At 42.0% G+C, this 21,777-nt stretch overlaps 1 protein-coding gene and 1 long non-coding RNA gene across 2 annotated transcripts in view; one reads left to right on the top strand and one right to left on the bottom strand.

The window, feature by feature from the left end:
• The window catches only part of LOC138303780 (uncharacterized), a 162,240-nt gene that overhangs the window by 762 nt on the left and 139,701 nt on the right, over window positions 1–21,777 (bottom strand). Inside the window, exon 2 of the long non-coding RNA XR_011205445.1 lies at window positions 13,114–13,193. This is a non-coding gene — a long non-coding RNA (uncharacterized lncRNA). The remainder of the gene's footprint in view (window positions 1–13,113; window positions 13,194–21,777) is intronic.
• Window positions 1–21,777, top strand: part of MRGBP (MRG domain binding protein) — a 68,188-nt gene that overhangs the window by 5,672 nt on the left and 40,739 nt on the right. Inside the window, exon 2 of the mRNA XM_069243184.1 lies at window positions 11,366–11,487. Within this exon, the coding sequence (XP_069099285.1) occupies window positions 11,366–11,487 (122 nt within the window). The remainder of the gene's footprint in view (window positions 1–11,365; window positions 11,488–21,777) is intronic.

The raw sequence follows: 21,777 nt of genomic DNA, 5'->3' as shown, positions 1-21,777 counted from the left end.
CAACATGAATAAAACTGAAATACTAATTTCTTCCATGATGGGTTCCACCTAAATCCAGGAATGGCTTGACTCAACTAGTGTTTTAGGCAGTAATTTGTCATAGTCAATAATGCTACATTAGGTTTTCCCTCTAGACTGTCTTCTTAAAAACTTGAGAATTACATTAGCATTATGGCTCTCGGCGTCATTCACTGTGAGTGGCTCATGAAAGTAAGTCTTTGCTCCTATAAAAAGTCATGATCCAAGCTCTGGACTCTTCAAGGCTTGATTATGACAATGCTAGTTGAACCAGCATTCCTAAGATCCACTTTGTGCCACCTTGAGCCTCCTCGCAAATTTGACCTGAAAGATTAGATGTTCCATTTGTTTTGTCCTTAGCCAAAACTACTGACTCAGTCAGTTTGACTGCACATATCTTGGATATTTTTGATTTGCTTTAACTACATATTGATTTTGGTACTGACACTCAATTCACATATAATTGTTATTAATCCTTTTTATTGACCTTTCATTGTTTGTTAACCTGTCATTTCTATGTTTTTGCTTCACATTATATAGTCTTTGATTTGATTTGATTTGATATATAGTCTCACATTTTACCGCGCTCTGATGCTCTAGTGTCATGTTTGCAAAAATGGTTGATAAATAATGCATTAATTGTGGTCAGAGTGAAGGATGTAGCCAGAAAATTGATAGCACTGGTAACACTGCAAAATTAGCTTGCCCACTGGGCACAGATGTCTAGAACAATAGACAAAGAAGCGCCCCCTGAGCACATAGTCTCATAAGGTCGTCCTGTATAAATTCTGTCCTGGGGCTGTGGCAGAGCCAGACTCTTAATGGCAAGGTATCCAAAATAAAATAGGCCCCCAAATTCTGGAGGATACCAGCTTTGTGCTTTTATAATGTCAGTTTGTAATGCAGAACTAATATTGTACACGGACATGCTCTTCCCATCCCTTTCCCTCCACTTCTTTAGTGTGTACTGTCATTTCCTAAAAGTGTGCTTAGTGTCTGGATTTTTCTTTTTCAGTTTGCTTTTAGTCAGCCTTCATAATCCACAAATAACGGTTGAAATGAATAGCATGCAATTTTATGTCCTACTTTGCCATGTTGTCCTGAATGTTGAAGCTTTGTGTAGTGTTCTTATGTGTATAATGTCAATGGGTTGTGTGGTAGAATGTTGATATCTAGTTGAAGAAGGGAGCAGATGGAGACATTTTATGGCAGAAGGCAGCACTGTTAGTGATCTCAATTATTTACTTATATACTTATGTTAACTTTCATACGGAGACTTGGTTGACTTTCTACGATTTATTTGATGCTTAGGAACAAGTATCAGAGGCCGCTCCTTTATGAACCCAGAGCTTTTGGACTCCATGACGCTGGCAAAGTATAGGCTGATTCAGGATCCGCTGTACTGTTGGTTGTTTGGCGTGAATTCGATCCTACTACGTTTCATTACCTCTCTTTCTGGAGTTCGTTTTCTGGGAGATACCCACTGATGATGATGTGAGCTGCATTTTGGCCTGGTTTTGACAACTAGAACGCTACGCGGGTAGTGAAACTTCAAGCCTGTACTTCAACTAAAACGGTATGTGAGAGGACAACTACGCACTTACTTGTTTGTGTGCCACCATCTTTGGAGAGAATCTGGAAAGAAAATAAGGTCTTAGGAAGTTACTGGTTTCTTCAACAGTCAAATCAGTCACAGTGATGCGCACACTTATTATTTTCTGTAGCGCACTGTGGGTAGTTGCATAATTATGTGTACTCCTTTATGAGAGTTGCAGGTATTGTATGTGCACATTTTATTCACAGTGATGCACATACATATTAATTTGTCTCAGTCACTGATCTACTTACATCACTAGTACTGCATTCCAAGAGTTTGCTTAGGTCAGCAGGACTGAGATTAAAGGAACTGATATCTTTGGAAAACTACACTAGGAATTCCACATTATTGGTTATGCAAATTTCAGGGTTGTTTTAAGCACACATCAGGTAAAATATATACATTTCCTTGCGTTGCTAGTGTTTCATGGTTATGTGTATGCCTTTATGCGTGTTTTCTTCGAAATGTATATATTATATACCAGGTAACCCACCCATTCAAAGGAAAAACTGGTTTGATGAGTTTGAAATTTATTTAGTGGCAATCAGTGCTTCCTGTTTTCGCCCTTAAGGGGGAAAAAAAAATCTTCTCCTGTTGTTTAGGATTTGAAGGAAGGGCTATTTTTTAAAAAAAATGGCATTCCTTGTTAGTGAGGGAGAGGAGGTGAATGAGATTTTAAATGCTGTGAAGAAGCTAGAAATCGGGTTTGATGTCCAACCAAGTTTGGTGGGGGTAAAATGCAAGTTTTTTTTAAATAGGAGCAAAAAAAAAGGCAAAAATGTTGACCTACATCTCAGTCCTCAATAGATTACTTTCTGACAGCCAATTTGATGTAAGAAACCAATTAATTAGCAAATGTACAGACACGATGACCCAACAAAAATTACTGTCTATGGGCAATCCTTCTCTTGAAGAAACCGTCAGACTTGCAAAGAGTATTGAAACAGCTGAGGAATCCGTAAGGGAACTGGAATATAAGCATTCAGAATGCATTAATGTGGTTAAATCTAAAGTTGATAAGTTTGTAAGAAACACATGGAATGATACAAATATATTTTTTTTAATTGTCTGAATTTTATTAGATGTTGTAGGCAACACTCATTTTAAGGTTAATAGATTTTGTCCTGCTAAAAATGTTAAGTGCTGAGTGTGCAATAAGATGTGCCATGTGCAGTAGTACAGATGTAGCTAATGTTGGTAGTGGGGTGGTTAATGCTTGTGGAAATGAGTGTTGTTAGAATGCAGTAGATAGAATTTGTGATGATCTGTAGAAAATGGTAATAGTGGTTGTGTCAGAGTGGTGTTGTGAGTTCTGATCCTGTTGAATGTATGAAACCTTATATTAATGTAGGTGTTAGGGAGGAGGGTGGAGAAACTTAAGCTGCTGTTTGGTTCAGGAGCTAGGATTACTATGATTACTCAAGAACTTTTTTTGGAAACAATAAAGAACAGCCCGTTTGAGCCGCCGGATAGATCTCCTGGCTCATAAAGGATGTAAGATTGAAATAGCTGATTTTTGGTAAAAGTTATGTTGCTACTAAGGGACTATGCATTCTCGAATGGTTTCATGTAGGATTGCTCCAAATGTTATTGAGACCTGATATTAAGGACCAAATTTCAATAGTTTCTTCCAATATGGTTACCGAGGATTGGGTTAAATTGTACCCTGATGTGTTTTCTCAGGATTTGGGCACAACCAAAGGATTTTCCATCATGGGTTTGTATAAAAAAGGTATCATTGAATACGTCGAATTTTCGTTGTGGTTATCACCTTTGGCAATAGTGCACAATGTAAATGGTGAGCTAAGAATATGTATGCATCTTTGTAGTCTTAATAAGAGTAAATGGGTTAATTCTCACTCACTCCCTAAGTTCACTGAATTGTTGACAATTTTGGAAGGTTCAAAGTGGTTTTCTAAGTTGGATGTAGCAGCTGCATACCATCCAGTTGTACGTGAGCCTTCATCCATATATCTCACAGCATTTGTGTCTCCCACTGGTACATTTGAATGCTTCAGAATGTCTTTAGGGTTGGCATCTGCATCCACAATCGTCCAAAGAGAAATAAAATGCAACGTGGTTTTTCAAGATTATGATCTGATCTATGCTTTCACTAGAGAAGAATGTGATGCTATATTGAAGAGAGTTTTTAGAGATCATACAGGAGTGAGGTGTTGTCTTCGAAGAAGGAAAATGTCAAATTTTGAGAGAAAAGGTAGAATTTCTGAGACCTCTTGTTTTTGAAAACGGAGTAGAAACGAGACCTAGTCTGGTCAATTCTATTTTGACTACTTCGGCACCTGTGGACAAACCACACCTCAAGCAATTTGTAGGTCTTTGTGAAGTTTATTCCAGATTGATTTCTGAGGATGCAACACATGTTAAACCTTTGACGATGTTGTTGAAGAAAAATAGTTTGTATTTGTTTGGGACAAATTGTATCAAGATACTTTTGAATGAATCAAATGGTGGGTTTGAGAATTCTTAAACCGTATGATCTGGACCTTCAATACACTATTACTGTTGATGCAAGCAATGTTGGTCTTCGGGTAGTATTAACGCAGGTGCAGGACAGAGTGGAGAACAACTTAGGGGAATCCTCGCGTGTTTTGAGGGAAAATAATGTAAATTTTTTTAATAATAGAAAAATAGTTGTTGGTGGGTAGCAGATTAATACTAAGAACTAAATACAACCCCCTTTTTACCATTTTGTTAGGTGGGAGAGACAATGATTATACACCCCGTATTGCACATTTTTCGACAAGCTTTTACAATGTGATTTTAATATTCCTTATGTACCAGGAAGTAAGAATGTCAGAGCTGATTCTTTAGATTTGTGGCTAGCCATGCAGATGTAGAGATTCAGGAGGATGAGGATCAAGAAATATGTTTAATTGCTGCTGTTGATTTGAAAGAGGTGTGTAGTAAGTGAAAAACTATTGAGAGAACTGAACAAAGTTGTTTTGATTTCCCACTTTATATGTTTTATTGTGAATGGATGGCCAATAGAAAGGAATGCCATATTCTCGTCAAACTTTTGTAGAGGTAGCAGCAGAACTCTCTGTTGAGGGTTGTGTCCCCATGCATTGGGAAACATTTCCAACCTCCAGAAAGTCTTCAGATTAGAATTAGCCAGGATCACATGAAGGTCATATGCGAAGGTCACTCACCAAACGCAGGATACTTTGTGTTTTGGTGGCCCTGCATCGATCAACAAATTAATGAATTTGTGAGTAGTTGTAATGTATGCAGTAGTTGTGAGAAAGATATGAAAATTAGGTGACCTCAGCTTCAGCCTACTAAGTGCCCATCCAGACCTTGGGGAAACGTAAGTATTGATCTAGTGGGTCCTTTTGATGGGTTATAGAACCGTTCACGCATTGCCGTTGTTCTAATTGATTGCTATTCAAAGTAGCTTGAGATCCGTTTCAAGTGTGAACCCAATTGTAAAAGTGTAATTGAGCTTTTAAAAGATGTGTGTTTGAGAAGTTTTCCTTCTGTTCTGGTTTCCAATAATGTGGCCAGTTTGTAAGTGAGGAATTCCAATAATTTTTGAAGCAAGGTGACGTTAAACATTTGAGAATTTTCTGTATCGTTCCCAAACCAATTTAACTGAGCAGATGAATAGTGTATTGCTTGAATGTGCTCAGTGGGCTGTTGCAAACAGATGGGTGGTTAACCATCGCTTATGGTCAGTGATGTTGTTTTATCGTACTACACCACATTCCACTACTAAAGTTTTGCCTTTTGAGTTATTGAGAGGACGAAAGCTCTCAACTAAGGTTTGTCCTGGCTGATTGTCTAAATAGGCCAGGCAAAGCATGTTAGTTGAAACTGATGACACTGACAGTTTTGTTAAAAAAAAGAAAAATAAAAAAAAAAGAAACTGGCATGGGATAAACAGAAAATGTATTTTGATGCACAGAAAAAAGTATCTGATCATAATTATTCACTGTGAGATACTGTGTAAATCAAAATTCCTGTTCACTCGAGAAAAGGAGTCATGAAATATGGTCAGCCACTGGTTGCTGACAGTGTTTGGAAATGCTATTACAGTCAGTGGATGGAGTTGGTGAAATGTAGGGAAAGCTGGGACTAGTAGTGAGAATAATGGAAAAGCTACTTATCCTTATGATCAATTTGCGAAAAAGCTTAAGGAAGAAAATAAACATGAGGATGTTTCTTTGGGTTTTGAGAACAACGCAGTACAGAGATATCATAAGAGTACACACATAAAAACTGCCTATGATATTCCATTAATTGTGTACATAATAGCCGTCTATGAGTAATCCTTAATATCATTCTATTTCACATGTATTATGTTTTTATACTATGCATGTGCCTATATTTTTCTCTCCCTATATTTTTCAATATTTTTGTACTTTTTAGTTTATTGGATTGTTGTATTAGTGTAGTGTAATAGTTTTTGTTTTCCTTGATAAAATGTTGAGTGAAAGAGTATATGTAGTGTTCTTATGCTTATGATGTCTTTGGGTTGTGTGGTCGAATGTTGACATCGAGTTGAAAAGGGGAGTAGTTGGAGGAGTTTCCATAGCAGGAGGCAACACTGTTAGCGGTCTTTGTTATTTACTAATAAATTTATGTTAACTTTCATACAGAGACTAGGTTGATTTTCTGGACTTTGCCTTCATGGATACTAAGTCCAACAGCTAATCTCTCTTTACCTGGCTAAGATTTGTGGTCAGTATTTTGTTTGTTGGTGTTTAAAGAATTTGTAAAGCACTCATAAACCCTTGGAGTCTTAACAAACGTGGCGTTCAAGCAGTAGATGAGAAGTAGAACAAAAACCTCTCAAGTGTTTTTTTTTTTTTTTTTTTTTTTTTTTGGTCAGGCTTCTTTTTTCACCATGTGGTGCAGTTTAGTGGGAGAACTGAGAAGTATCCGGGATGAAACTGGATACAGTCATCACAAGCCAGGACTCGATTTTCCATTAATAGCTTTGGTCCATGAGCAAAGGCTTACTCAAGTGAGCTGGAGTGATCTATGGTTGCAGATGACAAAGAACACAGTTTATGACGCTTAAAGAAAGCCTGTGTTCAGTCAGGAGATTTGTTTGAAAAGATAATACATCTTTAATATTCAGTTATACAAGTGCCTAGAAGATGTGACAATAACCGCATGTTTGCACATTAGAATGAAAGTTAAAACAATATGGTGCCTCCTATTTATTCCTTATAAGGGTCTTTATCATTGATCACACAGTTTACCACAATCAGAAGCGACCTTGACTCGGAATCACTGCAGGGTTTACAACCGGGTAGGTATACGATCTAGTTTTGATTGCCAGATAGGCCTGTACAATGTGATGTATGTAATGGTTTCTGTGGTTGCTCAGTGAGTGATGAATTGAAGCAGTGGCGTTGTTGCGGTCCTCAAGTCCATTAAAAAGTCCAAAGAAACTAATAGATAATGTTTATTTGATAAACTGGACTTTAAAACTTTGCAACTGAAAGTCTTACTATGTCCAACAGTTTCCTGAACCTTCTCTGGCCTACAGTTTCGTGTTGACCTGATGGACAAACTGATCAGCCTGGAGCAGGAAATGGCGCAGCTACATTTTAAAAAGACTCACTTGGGTTGAAGTAAGGGTCCTTGTATAGGCGACTCCATGGATTTTAGTGGAAGAGTCACTAAATCTTTTCCCTAATATAAACAGTAGAAAGGCAGTTCCCCTACTACTTATGTAAGAAGGGGTACTATGACTTCGAAAATCTATGAGGAGCCTCCTGGTACTGTAAGGTTCCTTCAACAAACTGGGAAAGAAATTCATGTTGTGTTCAAATTATCTGGATGCTCTACTGTTTTTATTATTGATGCGTATTTCAGTCTGCAGTTTGGAGTTTATCTCTCCTGTGCTATGTGATCACTCATTGTAGACTGAAGTCCCTAAGGAACCACCACATACATTTAACTGAGTGTTTTAGAGATTATCACTTAAGCGACTGATAACATATTACAATATTTGTGTTTTGGGTGTGCACTCTGGGCCTCTTTACGACTTCGGCGGTCTGCCGCTGCAGTCAACAGACCGCTATGTTAGGAGTCCAGTTTGGACTTCTGCCCATAAATGGGCTGATGGAGTTGGAGGCGGTTCCATCACCAGCACCGCCACGGCAACAAGAGCCCGCCTGTTGTATTACAATACGGCATGGCAGAGTCCTGTCGGCGGTGCTGTGCTGGCGGTGGAATACTCCAGGACCCATCCCCTCCCGGACGACCACCTCGCTGGAAATAATTAGTTGATCGTCTGAAAAGGGGGAGGGGGAGTGGGGTGTTGGTTGCATGTGTGTGTGTATCTTCATGTATGCGGGGGGTGTCGGGGTGCAAGTGCGTGTGTGTGTATGCAGAGGGGTGGGGGTATCTGAGTGTGTGTGTATGAATGGGGGTGTCTGAGAGCATGTTTGTGAGCGAGCAAGTGGGGGTGTCTGGATGTATGTTTGCGGTTGGGTGTGTGTGTGCATTATGTGCAGGGGAGAGGTTACAGGGAGTGAGTGAGTAGGTGTGTGTATTGGGATTCATATGAGTGGGGTGCATATGTGCAAGTCTGCGAGTGAGTGGGAGTGTCTGCAAGTGTGCGGAGGGGGTGTGAAAATATGCGTGCAAGAAGGGGGATGGGGTGTGCATGACTGCGGAGGGGGTGTGAATGATTGAGGAGGGGGGTGCGTATGTCAGTATGAGAGCGGGTGGAGGTGTTGGTATGGATATGTGTGGTTGAGTGGGGTGGTACACGGAGGTGTGTGGACAGGTGGCTGTGGTGCATGGATGTGTGTGGACGGGTTGGGGGGTGTATGGAGGTGTGGGGACGTGTGTGCCGGCGACAGGAATGGGAATTCACGGAGGAGCTCACCGCCGGCTGTGTCGGTGCGACCGCACTGATGGGCCAGGCGGCGTTATGAAGGTTTGGCTTCCACCAAACCCCACAACTTGTAATGCGGCAGTCTTTACCACCGGTCCGCGGCGGTAAGACCGCCACCGCGAGGCTGGCAGTCTGATGACCGCAAGCCTCGTAATGAGGGCCTCTGGTGTGTGGTGTCCTAGATTCATGTGGAGCACTATCCGAGCACACCCTCAGATACATACATGCATCACAAAGATTCGGTACAGCCCCTGAGGGCTGCACATAATTCACTATAATGGGGAAATTGTTTTAAGGAAAAAGCTAAACAATGAGATGAGAGGATGGGACCACCACACATATCTTGGTGGATATTGAGACACTGCATAACCATGTCTCGTTCTTTTGAATAATGATAGTTGCAAACTTTTCATATTAAAAGAAAGGTTGTGCAATATTGAACAATGCACAGGTTCAGAGAGACTTTTGGTGTACCTTTTCATTACTATGGGGACTTGCACTTGGTGCAGTCCTGGAAAAACACATTATTTTAAAAGTTGCTTGCGATATCTATGACAATTGAGATAAAAAAAAAAAAGAAATTATAGACACATCATACTTGTCTTTAAGTGGTCCTGAAGAGGCCCTAGATGATGCTGCCTGAAACGCATCAACCTTATTCAGTGGTGGAGTTTACGGACTAAACATTTCTGGATCGTCTTTGAGCAAGGCATACAATTTCAATATAGACTGGCTTTCATTATAATGCTTTGCTTGTTTGTTGACTACCTCGCAGAGGATCGGATCTCAAAATAATGAATGCAACACCAATGCTCCTGAATTTAACACTGCACCAAGAAAACAAATTAGATATACCATTATTGTTTTATACAGTTTGGCCGTCATGACGAGGGGCGCTGTGGCGGTGAATAACCCCAAATTATGAGTTTGGCTGAAGCCAAACTGCCAAGCCTCCACCCGTCCCACCACATTACCGCGTTCCGCTGGGCTGGAGGTGAGTACCTCCAGCACGGCGGATGGTGTCATACCGCCAGTAGTATCATGAGGCGGGAGACCGCCAGCATTTTCTGGTGGCTGTACCTCCAGAAAAAGCTGGAGGTTTTGCACCCTGGTGACAGGAATAAGCATTTGTGACGCCAGGAGACACTTGCACACACCTCGACATACTTGCACACTTGCACTCACACACTTCTACACACAAACACACCCCCACAAACACAACATAGACACCCATTCACACTGACAAACATACACAAACACTGCACTCACACTCTCATCCACTTCCCCCATGAGCATACATACATTCACACACACCCTCCCTGCACCACATACACGCACTAACCCGCTCACCCCATCCACTCACACAAACACTCACCCCGCTCCCCCGTCCACACACAATCACTCACACATGCAGACACGCACCAACACACACACACGCACCTTCCCCTGTTGGATGATCCACTTACCTCGTTTGTCGAGAAGGTCATCCGGGAGGGTACGGCCCTGGCGCTTCCACCGCCAGCAGCGCCTCACCATCTGGACACCGCCATACCGTATTACGGGTTGTAATACAGTGTGTGGTCTTTTTGGCGTGGCGGTACCACCTCTGCACCTCCGACCGCCAGCACGACTGGTCTCGGTATTCCACATGATTTCGGGCGGAAGTCAGAGATCAGTCGTATTAGGGCGGTCTTAAGACCACCAGCACTGGCGGTATTTCGGCACCTGTGGCTTCGGCGGTCTTTGGAAAAGACCACCAAAGTCGTCATGAGGGCCTTTGTGTCTTCGTGTGCGTGTATAAAAATTTCAAATAAAAGGGTTGGACTAAAAAACAATTGTCCATTTGTAAATTAGCGTTTGTCTTGTATACTGTGGTTTGTTCAAAAATGTATATAAAGGCGTTGCTTGCACATTGATGGTCAGCATCTTTGTAGTTGTGTAATTTACTTACTAGTGGTCTTTTGTACTTTATGGTTGTTATTGCCGATGCCAATTGGGGTGAAATGGACAGACCCCTCACGATTCAACTGATATGTCAGCTATAATCCAATTATTGCAACAATTTTCTCAGTCATTTAGTTTATCTTGCTTGATGGTAGACATTGTTCCAGCATACTAATTCTTTATGACAAGTCTTCTGAAAATGGGCCTGTGCAGCCAGCAAGAGCTCCTGGTGACCATTTCAAATTTCCGTTTTTTTGAACATTTTGCTCTAATTCTCAAAGGGTTTTCACAAAATCTTGACTTAATGAAGTAAAGTCTTATCTGAATTCTTGAATCTGGAGTTAAATGTCTTTTTGTTGAGGTAGCTTGCATGTCACCAGATCTCTGCATTAAGGCACTCTCAGTTTGGTTCTGGACATGCGTTATCCCCATTCTCTGATCTCTGGTTATGGAATACTTATTTTTTGTTGCTTTGTTCCTGGCTGAAGCCATAGAAGCTGGAGCAGACTACGTGAGATGCCCTATGTGATATTGATAAAGCTTTTAGCATTCACATTTTGACTAGAGATATGCAATGTACACATTAGGTGAGGATATGTGGGCAGATTCCCATGACTTTACATGTTTAATTTTAAGGATTTGCAAGTCCTGCCAATCAGTTGAGGTGTGTGAGGGATGCAGCTGTGTTCTTATCCAGTAGTTCATCACATAATTGTTAAGTCTTCGCCTTAATCTGTAAAGTTGAGACCTTGAAGCCACCATGGTGTCTTTATGAAAAGTGTCCTGTACTTTATAAAAATTAGCATGTTACAAATGCATGAGCAGCAAGAGTACAATTGCTGCAAATATGTTTGAGTTGACCTTTTGTGCTGTTGAGTAACACAATCGTGTGTTGCCCTCTTAACCTAACATCAAGCCGTTTCCTGTAGGTGTGAACCGGCACTTCCACATGATCTGCATTCGAGATAAATTCAGCCAGAACATCGGGCGTCAGATCTCCTCCAAGGTTATCTGGGATCATCTGGGAACCATGTATGACATGCAAGCTCTGGTGAGTAGCCATTGTAATGGGTGTATTTGGGTGCAGCGTTTGCAGCTGTCATGTGACAAACAAACTTTACTTCAAATGATGTTGAGTAGTTTTATTATATAAGGTGGAGCTGGAGACTTCTGTACGAACCAGTTTTCCCAAACAACAGCAACTGCCACTCCTCACATTTTGAAGCATAACATCCTTAACAGTCCACCGCTTCATCTTCATTCCAGTTCTGCGCTAATATACATAATTGCAACACATTCTCTCTTAACTCTACAATCAAGCGGATAGACAACAGACCATATAATAAATTAATAACGTCCAAAGATGTGGAGAAAAGATTTATTGGAAGGCAAAATTATCTTATCTAATAAAGTCATAAATACCTTTTGTAATAATCTCGTTTTTGTTAGTTTCGTTCTCACAAATATTTCCTTTCTGAACATTCTCTAACAGAACCCCTATCCCATTTTTCCACCCCTTTGCACTACCATTGCTTGCGAATTTACGGTTTTAATCATCACTGTAGGATTACACCATGCAACCCTCCTGATATTTCATACTTCTTTCCTTCCCGACATCACCTTTTTTTGGGAGCTAAAAGATTTGATTTGATTCTTCCTTCCTAGTTTGAATACCCAGTTTCACTCAAGCCCACCTGTTCTGTTTGAACACCTTTCACGTACAAATAGATTTCACATAATGCCTTTCACTTTAAGCCTTCAGCTTTGCACTACCTCCTCTTCACCTCAACATCCACTCCTACCTTTTCACCTTTTGTCATCCAATGTGAACACATTTTTACGCAAGAAATCCTTACTCTTAACAAAATGAATCCTGTCTTTAGAAGACTGCAGGTTGTATTGTGGCTTCACAGCATTTTCCTCACCTCATCGCTCCATTCTAGACCATCTCCTAAAGTCAAATGTGCACTTACCCCAAACAGGATTAAATAGCCTATTCAGCACATTCTAGCATTCAGCTCTGTCTTAGGGTGGTCGATAACAAATGTTTGAAAGAAGCCCCCCGTTTGATTCAATATGAATTTTGTATTATGGTCCATGACTATACATCCGGATACCTTCACTTGTCAAAAACTTCCACCATGATTTGCATTCCTTTGTCTATCATGGCATTGTGCACCCATTTTACTCCCGGTCATATTAAATATTGATTTCCTGGCATAATTTCGTATTTCCCTGCCAAGCCCTCACTCTCAAACGAACCACATATAACTACACTGATATTCTGTTGGCACTGAATTAGTACAACCACTATTTCTTGTACCATTTGACGCTCATAGAATATAGCAATTAGTTTCAGACAAATCTTTCTAATTTGTGATCCATGCCCAGCAACCAAAAATTGCGCCTGGCGTTTTTTTTCTTCCGTGTCACATCTCCCTGACCATCTTGTAGGAGCACCATTACATTTTCTGTCAAACACATAAACACTACTAACTTGTCCCCCCCTGTAATAATTCAATCAGCTGCTCTTAACTCAGAATCATCTTATTACAGTTTAGCAAAAACGTATTATTATCCGCTCACTGCATGCAGGATGTTTTCCTTTTTTTGATGTACTATGATTGCAATTAGACAAAAAAATACAACTTGCAGCAGTTTGCAGTTCCAGACCTACCTGGTTTGCCAGTTCTTATTCTATTTCTAATTCTGTGCCTTCCAGCTCTGCTCCCAGTTTTGTCTTCCTTCTTTCTATTCCTGAAAATCAAACATAATCCATTGTGTTAGGAAACAATGTACCCTCCAAAAACTACGTAATTTAACCCTTGCCATTACTGTGGAAAACGGATGTTGATCACGGACCCACACAAGGTGTGTCTCTTGAGCTTGGAACATGACTGTCATTAAGTAAGTGTTCCCTTATCCACCCAAAGGTGATCTCGGACAGGGATTTGAAGCTATATGTTGCTGAGCACAAGAAGGTGTTGTGGTCCTTTTCGCAGGTCCAGCTCCAAGTCCAGGGTGCATACTCACTCTCGCTCCTGTGGACACTCCCCAAAGAGGTCAACTTCACAGTCAAAATCAATGGTAAGTCAAAATCGTAATACAAACACAAGAAAGCAAAGCGGGGCTCAACCCCCTATCGCACCAGTTTAACCAAAAAGATAGCACCATGATGTCAATTTCTACCAAAACTTAGCCCGATCCAGAGATGATGGGGTTGAGCTACCCCTCTATATGATTGACCATTTTTACACGGACTTATAAGTGAGCTTGATAGTTTCCCCTAATAAAGTGTTTAATTTGATATTTGACCACCACTGGAACGGAGACATCATTTTCAGTGGCAGTCCAACCAGCAGGTGAGGTCTTGGAGCTACAACCTCCCACTGCTGAGACTAAAGGCCGGGTTTAAATGTTGGCAAATGGTGTTAGTACAGTGACAATAGTGTGATTACGCCCCCTGCCTCACTAGACATGTCTGCCGGCCAAGCAGATTTCTCTGGCATTTACAGGAACCACCATCAAAGCAGTTTCTGTAAGTGCAATGAAAGTGTACCTTGCTGCTCCGCTAACATGACGGTGCAGCATTGGAACTTTTATTGGATTCTGTTTTATTTTAAAAACAAAATTTAACAGTGGGATTTTGTTTTTGAAAATGAAAAAGCAATGACCCCCTCGCCATGGGAGTGTCCATGGCGTAGGGGATCATTAAAATGTTTTTACTTTTATATACCACCATGTTTTAGGTGGCAGTTTGTAAGAGTAAAAACTGTCTAACCTCTGATGGACTGTCGAAGGGGTATGTAGGTGCTGGATACGGACTAGTCTCTAGCGTCTACATACTGAAGGGCCGCCTTTCTGTAAATCAGGCGGGCGGAGGTTTATGTTGGTGAATAGAGAATTTTGTTGCTATTGCGACTGAGTACCCTTTCTGCAAACCTCTAACTCAGCCCTATGGCTTATGAACGTACACAAATTGTACAGCCTGGGCTAGCTACATTTGAGCTCCTGCTGCTTTTCAACAAGGCCCTCATGGATACCTCAATGAGCACCTGGTCAATGCCCTGTTCTTGCCTACTGATGAATAGGCAGGTAGCTAGACTTTACAAGCAGGTGCCTTGTGATCCTGATTTTCTTACTAAACAGCCTTCTCGAGAGAGAGAGGCTAGTTGTTCAGGCCTCAACCAACAAGCTTAACCCCAGTCCAATGCCCACATCTCTGGATAGGAAGTCTACGAGGATTGAGGCATTTGTAAAACAAATTTTCTCTTCGGCTAGCATAGCATTTAGATTGGTCAACACAATCTGCTTATTGAGCGGATATACACATGCCCTACGAGACAGGGCTAGCTTGATTTCACCAGATGTTCAGATGACCTTAGGACTTCATTGTCTCAATCAATTTAGGTTGGGTAGTGTTGGAGGCTGGCTTAATAGGAGGGATAAGTACGCACCTACCACTAGTAATAAGGCCACCACCCCAACAGAAGATCCAGTCAAGGTCTCAAAACATTAGCCCCTGGCTCAACCCTTGGTAGCTGGCTGCGAGCAGGCAGGCTTAATTTAGGAGACGGGTATGTAAAGCATTTAAGTACACAGATACAGTAAATAAATAAAATGCAACATACAATACAAATCCCACACCAATTTATAAAAAAATAGGAAATATTTGCATCTTTAAAATGACACCAAAACGACAGAAATCCAATATAGGGAACCGGAGATATGAAGTTGAAATATTAAATAAAAAAATGTGCTTTCTGGTGCTTAAAAGCCGCGAGCGCCAACCAGGGACATCTGGTTGCGCTAGACCTGGCTCAGGTCACAATTTGAGCCCAACCTTGCTGGAGCCCTAATCTGATACACTGAGCGAGAGGCCTTGGTCAAAATTTTACCTTCTGACTTAGTCGTTTTTCTGTAGGATTTTCATTCAAAGTTGTGAGGTCACCTCCAGCAAGCCGACTTCAATGCAACGTCGTCAGATTGCTTTTCCGCTAGGTCCTGGTCAAATCCTGGAAATCTGAAGCTCTGGAGTTTTCAGCGGGACGAACCTGAAATTCAAGCTGGGTCAAGGTTGAAGGTAGTTGGCTTGGCTGTCGACCTTTGGCCGGTCCACTTATGGAGCTTTTTCCAAAAGTTGTTACAAACCTCTGGAACTTCTTCCTGAAGTCTCCCTTGAGGGTTCAAAGTGTCCCAGGTATAAATCCAAGGGTCTAGAGGCTCTGAGATGGTCCTTGGAAGTTTGGACTACAATTCCAGCAATGCACCTGGCCAAGTCCCTAAAAGTCCACTGGACACACTCCAGTTTGGGGACCTCTTGATAGAAATGGTACATGTAAGCTCTGTTAACCGGTTGCTTTCAGGGAGTCCACACCTTAATCCTTTTGGAAGCAAGCCAAAGGCCTTGGGCTGTAGTTCCCAGTGTTCAGCAAGATCAGTCCTTCAGAGAGCATTCTTTTGGGTGCCGACCAGGGTTCGAGCAGGGCAGTCCTTCTCCTTGTGGTTTCAGGCAGCAGATCTGAGATACTAGGTAGCTCTCAGATATTTATTCAATGGTTTGGGGGGGACAATCAAGGGGTTACCCCTGCCAGTGAAATGCAGGGTGCCACCTAAAAGCATGACCGCTTCCTCCAAAGTGTGGCATAGTCTTGTCACACAAAGCATGCACTATGAAAATCCAAGACAGAGGATTTCTCTCCAGCTGAGTAAGACCTGGCTAAACCATCTCATGGTGCGGCTCATTTCCATTAACACTCCCCTCAAGACCATCTACAGACTCCATTCCTTGGCCTGCCATCTGGCTGTGCAGTTCAGGAATCAGGGGTAGGCCTGTCTGGTATTACTTCCTGTCCTGTTCTCAGTTTGATTTACCCACCCTCTTTCTGGCCTGTGCTCTGCAGCTGAAGAGCTTTCCCAACCAGATAATCTCTCATCTATGCAGGCCACTTATCACCTTATCAAAGCAGCCTGACTAAGCCTGTTAAGGCTGACCAATCAAGAGAGGCTGCTAGAAGACTGAATTTTGGCTCACAGAAAAGAAAGTCTATAGCTTCTTTTTTTGCATTAGTTATGATAAATTCAACAGTGGCAAATTGTTGGATTTATCATTATCAATCTTTTGTATTCTTAAATGACATTTCTAGCTCCTTCCTAGCAATATTTATATTCCAGTGTTAGCCTGTGGAGCTAGTCATTTACAGTGGGAAAAATGAAATGGGCAGGTTTTCCCTCATCAGGGCATATAAAACATCTTTGATAATGTCACTGCTTATAGTTACATGGCACTCCACCCCTGGGTTACCTGGGGGAGGCCTTAGAGGTGACGTGTATGTAAAAATAAGGTAGACTATCACTTTGGAAGTACCTTTTAATTCCAAAGTCGAATTTGCATATATTTTACTTTTAAAGACAGTCTACAAAGCAGGGCTGCCTTTAAAAGTGACAGTAGGCAAAAAGCAGTGCACATTCCATTGCAGGAAATCTACTGTTATATACTAGGGACTTATAGGTAGTTTGAATCCCCCTTGCCTTATTATATGTTAGGGACTTACAGTGGTCTGTCATTGCCAATTGTAATTATACCTAATTACTAGATACCTTTTTCATCAGAGCACTGGGCCTGGTTAGCAGACCCCAAGGTACAGTCAGTTAGTTACCACCAGTATCAGTAAAAAGAAATGGGATGAACAGTGCTAAAATAATTAGTTTCTCACAGGCACAATGCAGATCCATACATCATTCATGCTGGCTTCGATACTACTGATTGCCTTGGGATGTGGTTGGCAGCAGTGTGGTGCTCTGCCACCATATATGGATGCACGTTGTGGTATTGTATTCTAACTGTTGTACTAAGTTACTTGTTGCTAAGCACTGTGTATATACTTGTTTGTTATTGGAAACTCTGATTCCTGTGAGCAAGACAGTTCTAAGAATATGGAACATGGAATACTAGGAATCTAACAAGGTTCCTGAGTTGGGCAGTTGGAGGTGAAGGTCTTGCTGACAGGATGAGGTTTCTGTATACTGGACTTATATTCAATAAAATGGATTAAACCTTGAAGAAACTGTATGCTTGGTCACCTCATTTTGGTGACGAAGATTCATGAGGACCCACGAACATGAAGCCTCAACTGGACGCTGCCTCTTTGCCTTTTTTTTTTTTCTGCGAGCCGTTCCTGATACAGCTTAACACTTGAGGCAGACAAAGACAAGCTCACCTCTGGATTGGCGGTGAGTTTCGGGCCGGGATAGAAAAATTACTCTTTTGGCACTGCGCCCGATACAAGACGCGAGGCGCAGATAGTGTAGATCGCGCTCGTGCACAAAGCGCGAGGTGTAGACGCTGTGGAGAGCTGCGTGCGCACAGCGTCCCTACGTGTCTCCAGGACAACGGAGAGCTGCGTGCGCACAGTGTCTCCACGTCTCCAGGACAACGAAGGAGCGCGTGTAGAAGCTGCTGAGAGCTGCACGCGCACAGTGTCCATACGCGTCTCCAAGACTACGAGGGGACGCACACAACGCTCTCACATGTCTCTCAGACAATGAAGAGACACTTGTAATCGTATCTCTGTGTCCCTCTAACGTAACGAGGGTACAGTGCCTTCACACGAGAATAAACTTCAACTTTGTTGCTCAAGAACTTCACCTGGGTTTAAACAACGGGTGCAACGAAAACAATTACATGACATTGGCTCTTAAATTCTGATACTGTTTTTATTAATTGAAAACAGGTACTAGAATACTTAACTACTACTTAAAAATCAACTCCAGCATACAAGTGTAACGTCAATATGCAAAACGTACCAGCGGCACCCTTCTTCTGATATCTCCTGGGGAGCCCCCTATCAAATGGCAGAAGTGGAAAAAGGTGTTTATGAACTACGCAAAAGTCTGTGGCACGTCTCTTAGTGCGGAGAGGAGAACTTCCTTGCTAATGCATTGTCTAGGCACAGAGGGCCAAGAAATTTTTGAAAACCTGCCTGAGTTATCAGACAGTGACTCCACTGGCATCAATGAATATGAAATTTGTATCAAAAAACTCGATTTACATTATTTACCCAAAATCTGCACAGTTTTAGAACGTTATCAATTTGGAAAAAGATTACAACGACAAGATGAAACAATTGAACAATACATTACAGCACTACGTGGTCTGGCCACTAACTGTTCTTTTGGTCCTTCTTATGAAGAGCGTCTAAGAGATCAATTCATGTTGGGTTGCTTATTAGAAAAGACCAGAGAAAACATGTGGCAAAAAGATAATCCTTCCTTAGATGAAGTGCTCACTATGGCTAAAGCCTGTGAACACTCTAAAAACTGTGTCCAAATTTTGAAGAATCAGAATGCAACTACTTTTAATTACGATGTGGAAGAAGGGGGGTCAGTTAAAACTGTACATGATTGTAAGACGGAGTTCAAACACGTTAGAGAGAAGAATTATGTTAAAGGGATAAAAGCATTTACAGGAAAATGTTTTAGGTGTGGCAATGTAGGTCATATGGCCAATAACAAGGAATGTCCTGCCTGGAGAGTATTGTGCAAAACAATGTGGTAAGAGAGGACACTTAGCAAAATGTTGCAAGTCAAAAATGGGTATTAAGAAAGTTAGTGAAGTGGATTATGAAGATACAAGTGACGAAGTAGATTTGGAAAATGAAGTAGATATCTTGCAGAAGGGGTGTGGTTCCTGGAATGGTCCCCTTGAAACAATTTTAGTGAATGATGAAAGAGTAAAAGTTTTGTTTGATTCTGGTGCTAAAATAACTCTAGTTCCTAAGAGCGTTTATGACCAACACTTAAAAAACAAACTAAGTTTACAGAAACCTCATCCTGTCAGAGGTTTCTGTAAACTTAGTTTGTTTTTTAAGTTGGAGGTGAAGGTCTTGCTGACAGGATGAGGTTTCTGTATACTGGACTTATATTCAGTAAAATGGATTAAACCTTGAAGAAACTGTATGCTTGGTTACCTCACACTTCACATAATTTTCTGAAGATGGTACAGGCCTGTGTCATTGATATGCCTTTCAGTGACTCACGCCTGTTCAGAGATAAAGCTGATTCTGCCTTGGAACAGTATTAAAGGAAGTAAGCCATAGCACATTCCCTCAGTCTTTTAACCCATACCACTTTCTTCACCACTTTAGGAAACTTCAAGGCTACTCTAAGGGTCTGGTATATGGGCACCAACAGTCTCGAGAGCCACTGCTGCAATCACCCAGTTATTTCACTGCAGAGAACGTGGATCTGGCAGGCAACGTGCAGACCAACAATAGCACAAGTCCTCTTACCCAGCGGCAACAGTCACCAATCCACTTTAGTTTGTTATTAGTGCCCTGTGGGAGGCAGGACTTAGCACTTTCTCCCAGGCTGGAGATCCTTCACATCCGACACACAAGTCATTCAAATCATTCAGCATGGAATTTCTTTCTGCTCTGCCAAATCATCCCTATACATCAGAGCAAAGCTCACATGAACGTCTTTTCATTATGTTGCAAGTTTAACTTTCCAAAATAGCCATAGAGAGAGTTCCAAGGTTGGAAATAGGAGAACATTGCTACTCTCACTATTTTCTGGTGCTAACTAAGGCTGGGAGGCCTTCAGCCCAGTTTCACCCTTTGATCTTTGAAAGCCTTTCTGCTGAAGGACACATTTGAAAACACACTGGCCCAGATCCTCTTGCCCAGAACCTAAGCAACTGGATAGTGTTGCTGGACCTGCAGGAGGTGTATTTTCATATACCTTTCTCCAGTCCCACACACATTACCTGCAGGTTAAGGTAGGCCAGGAGCACTTTCAGTTTTCTCTGTTCCCCCTGGCCTTACCAGTTCACCATGGGTGTTCACAGAAGTGATGGTGGTGGTTGCTGTCCAGCTTTGCAGGTCAGAGAAACCAGTTTCCCTTTACCTAGACGACTGGCTGTAGATGGTAAGCTTGCCGCAGTCAGTTTCAGACCACCTCCAGGCAACGGCAAACCTCTTGATATCATTGGGGTTCACAATCAGCAAACCAAAGTTTTACATGTTTTCTGCAGACAGGCCGCCTTTCATTGGAGCTGTCCTGGATATGATAAAGTCCAAGCCCCACCTATGCAACAAGTCCAGGACATTTGGGCTATGATCATCATATTTCAGCCTTAGTCCTGGATCTCAGTGATAGACGCTCTTAGGTTTTTTGGTCTTTTAGTGACTGAGTCCTAAGAAAACTGTTGGGTACCATTCAAATGAAAGAGTCAATTACCTGCATTGGTGGCTATTTGACAGCAGTCCGACCAGCAGTGGGCCCTTCTCCTTACCCCAATTAGAGCTGACTGTGAGACGGACACATCACTGCTGGGTTGAGGATGTCATTTTGGGGAGATGGAGATCAGAGGACTCTGACCTCTGATGCCCGTACAAATCCACACCAACTTGCTGAAGTTACAAGCCATTCACTTGATCTTGAAGGCCTTCCTACTATTGATCAAGGGGACAGCTGGACCTTGTGCCAGGTGGATCTGCACATCTTTAGTTGATTGAAATGTCAGGGCATCTTCCTAATTGCGACCCACCTTGCAGGGATCTTGAATGCCAGAGAAGACAAACTCATTGGAAAACGCCTGGCAGACCACAAAAGGCAACTGCATCCTGAGGTAGCCAATAGCATCTTCTGGCAGCGGGGAGAACCCTGGGTAGATCTTTTCACCACTGTCGAGAGCACAGAAGGGCAGTTGTTTTGCAAGAACACTCATTCGGAGAGGCGTTCCAATTGGAATGGATCACAGGACTCCTGTATGCATTCCCACCTCAGCCTTGCCTGCTCCGAGTTCTGATTAAAATTAGAAACGGCTGGGGCCCAGGTCAATGTAGTAGCTCTGGATTGGGCCAGGAGAGTGTGTTATCTGGAGCTTCTGGGCATGAGCACCTGTATTCCCGTCAGGATTCCACTCGGGGACAAACTTCTTTCTCAGCAGTATGGTAGGATCCCCTTCGCAACTCTACACTACCATGTCTGGAGATTAAATAACAGCAGTTGGCTGCAGTTGATTTGCCGTTGGAAGTGGTGAATGTCTTCCTCGTTGCCAGACGCCCTTCCACAAAGTCCATTTATGCCAGGTAGTGCAACAAGATTGTGGATTGGTGTGGTAACCACAAGATTAACCCTTTACAATCTAAGCTGTCCAATGTTTTATCTCTTTTTTCTTTGGACTACTATGACCTTGCAGTTGACACTAATAAAGGTTTTCTGTCAGCCCTTGTGGTCTTTTACGTTTGCTCTACTAATTGTCCTTTTTAAATCACCTGTTGCAATAAGGTTTATAAAAGTCTTGATATATTTCCTCCTAAACCATTTGTGATGCCAA

The sequence above is a fragment of the Pleurodeles waltl genome, chromosome 7 (genome assembly GCF_031143425.1).
Source record: "Pleurodeles waltl isolate 20211129_DDA chromosome 7, aPleWal1.hap1.20221129, whole genome shotgun sequence".
In the NCBI taxonomy this organism is placed as follows: domain Eukaryota; kingdom Metazoa; phylum Chordata; class Amphibia; order Caudata; family Salamandridae; genus Pleurodeles; species Pleurodeles waltl.
This window is presented reverse-complemented; position numbering and strand designations above follow the sequence as displayed.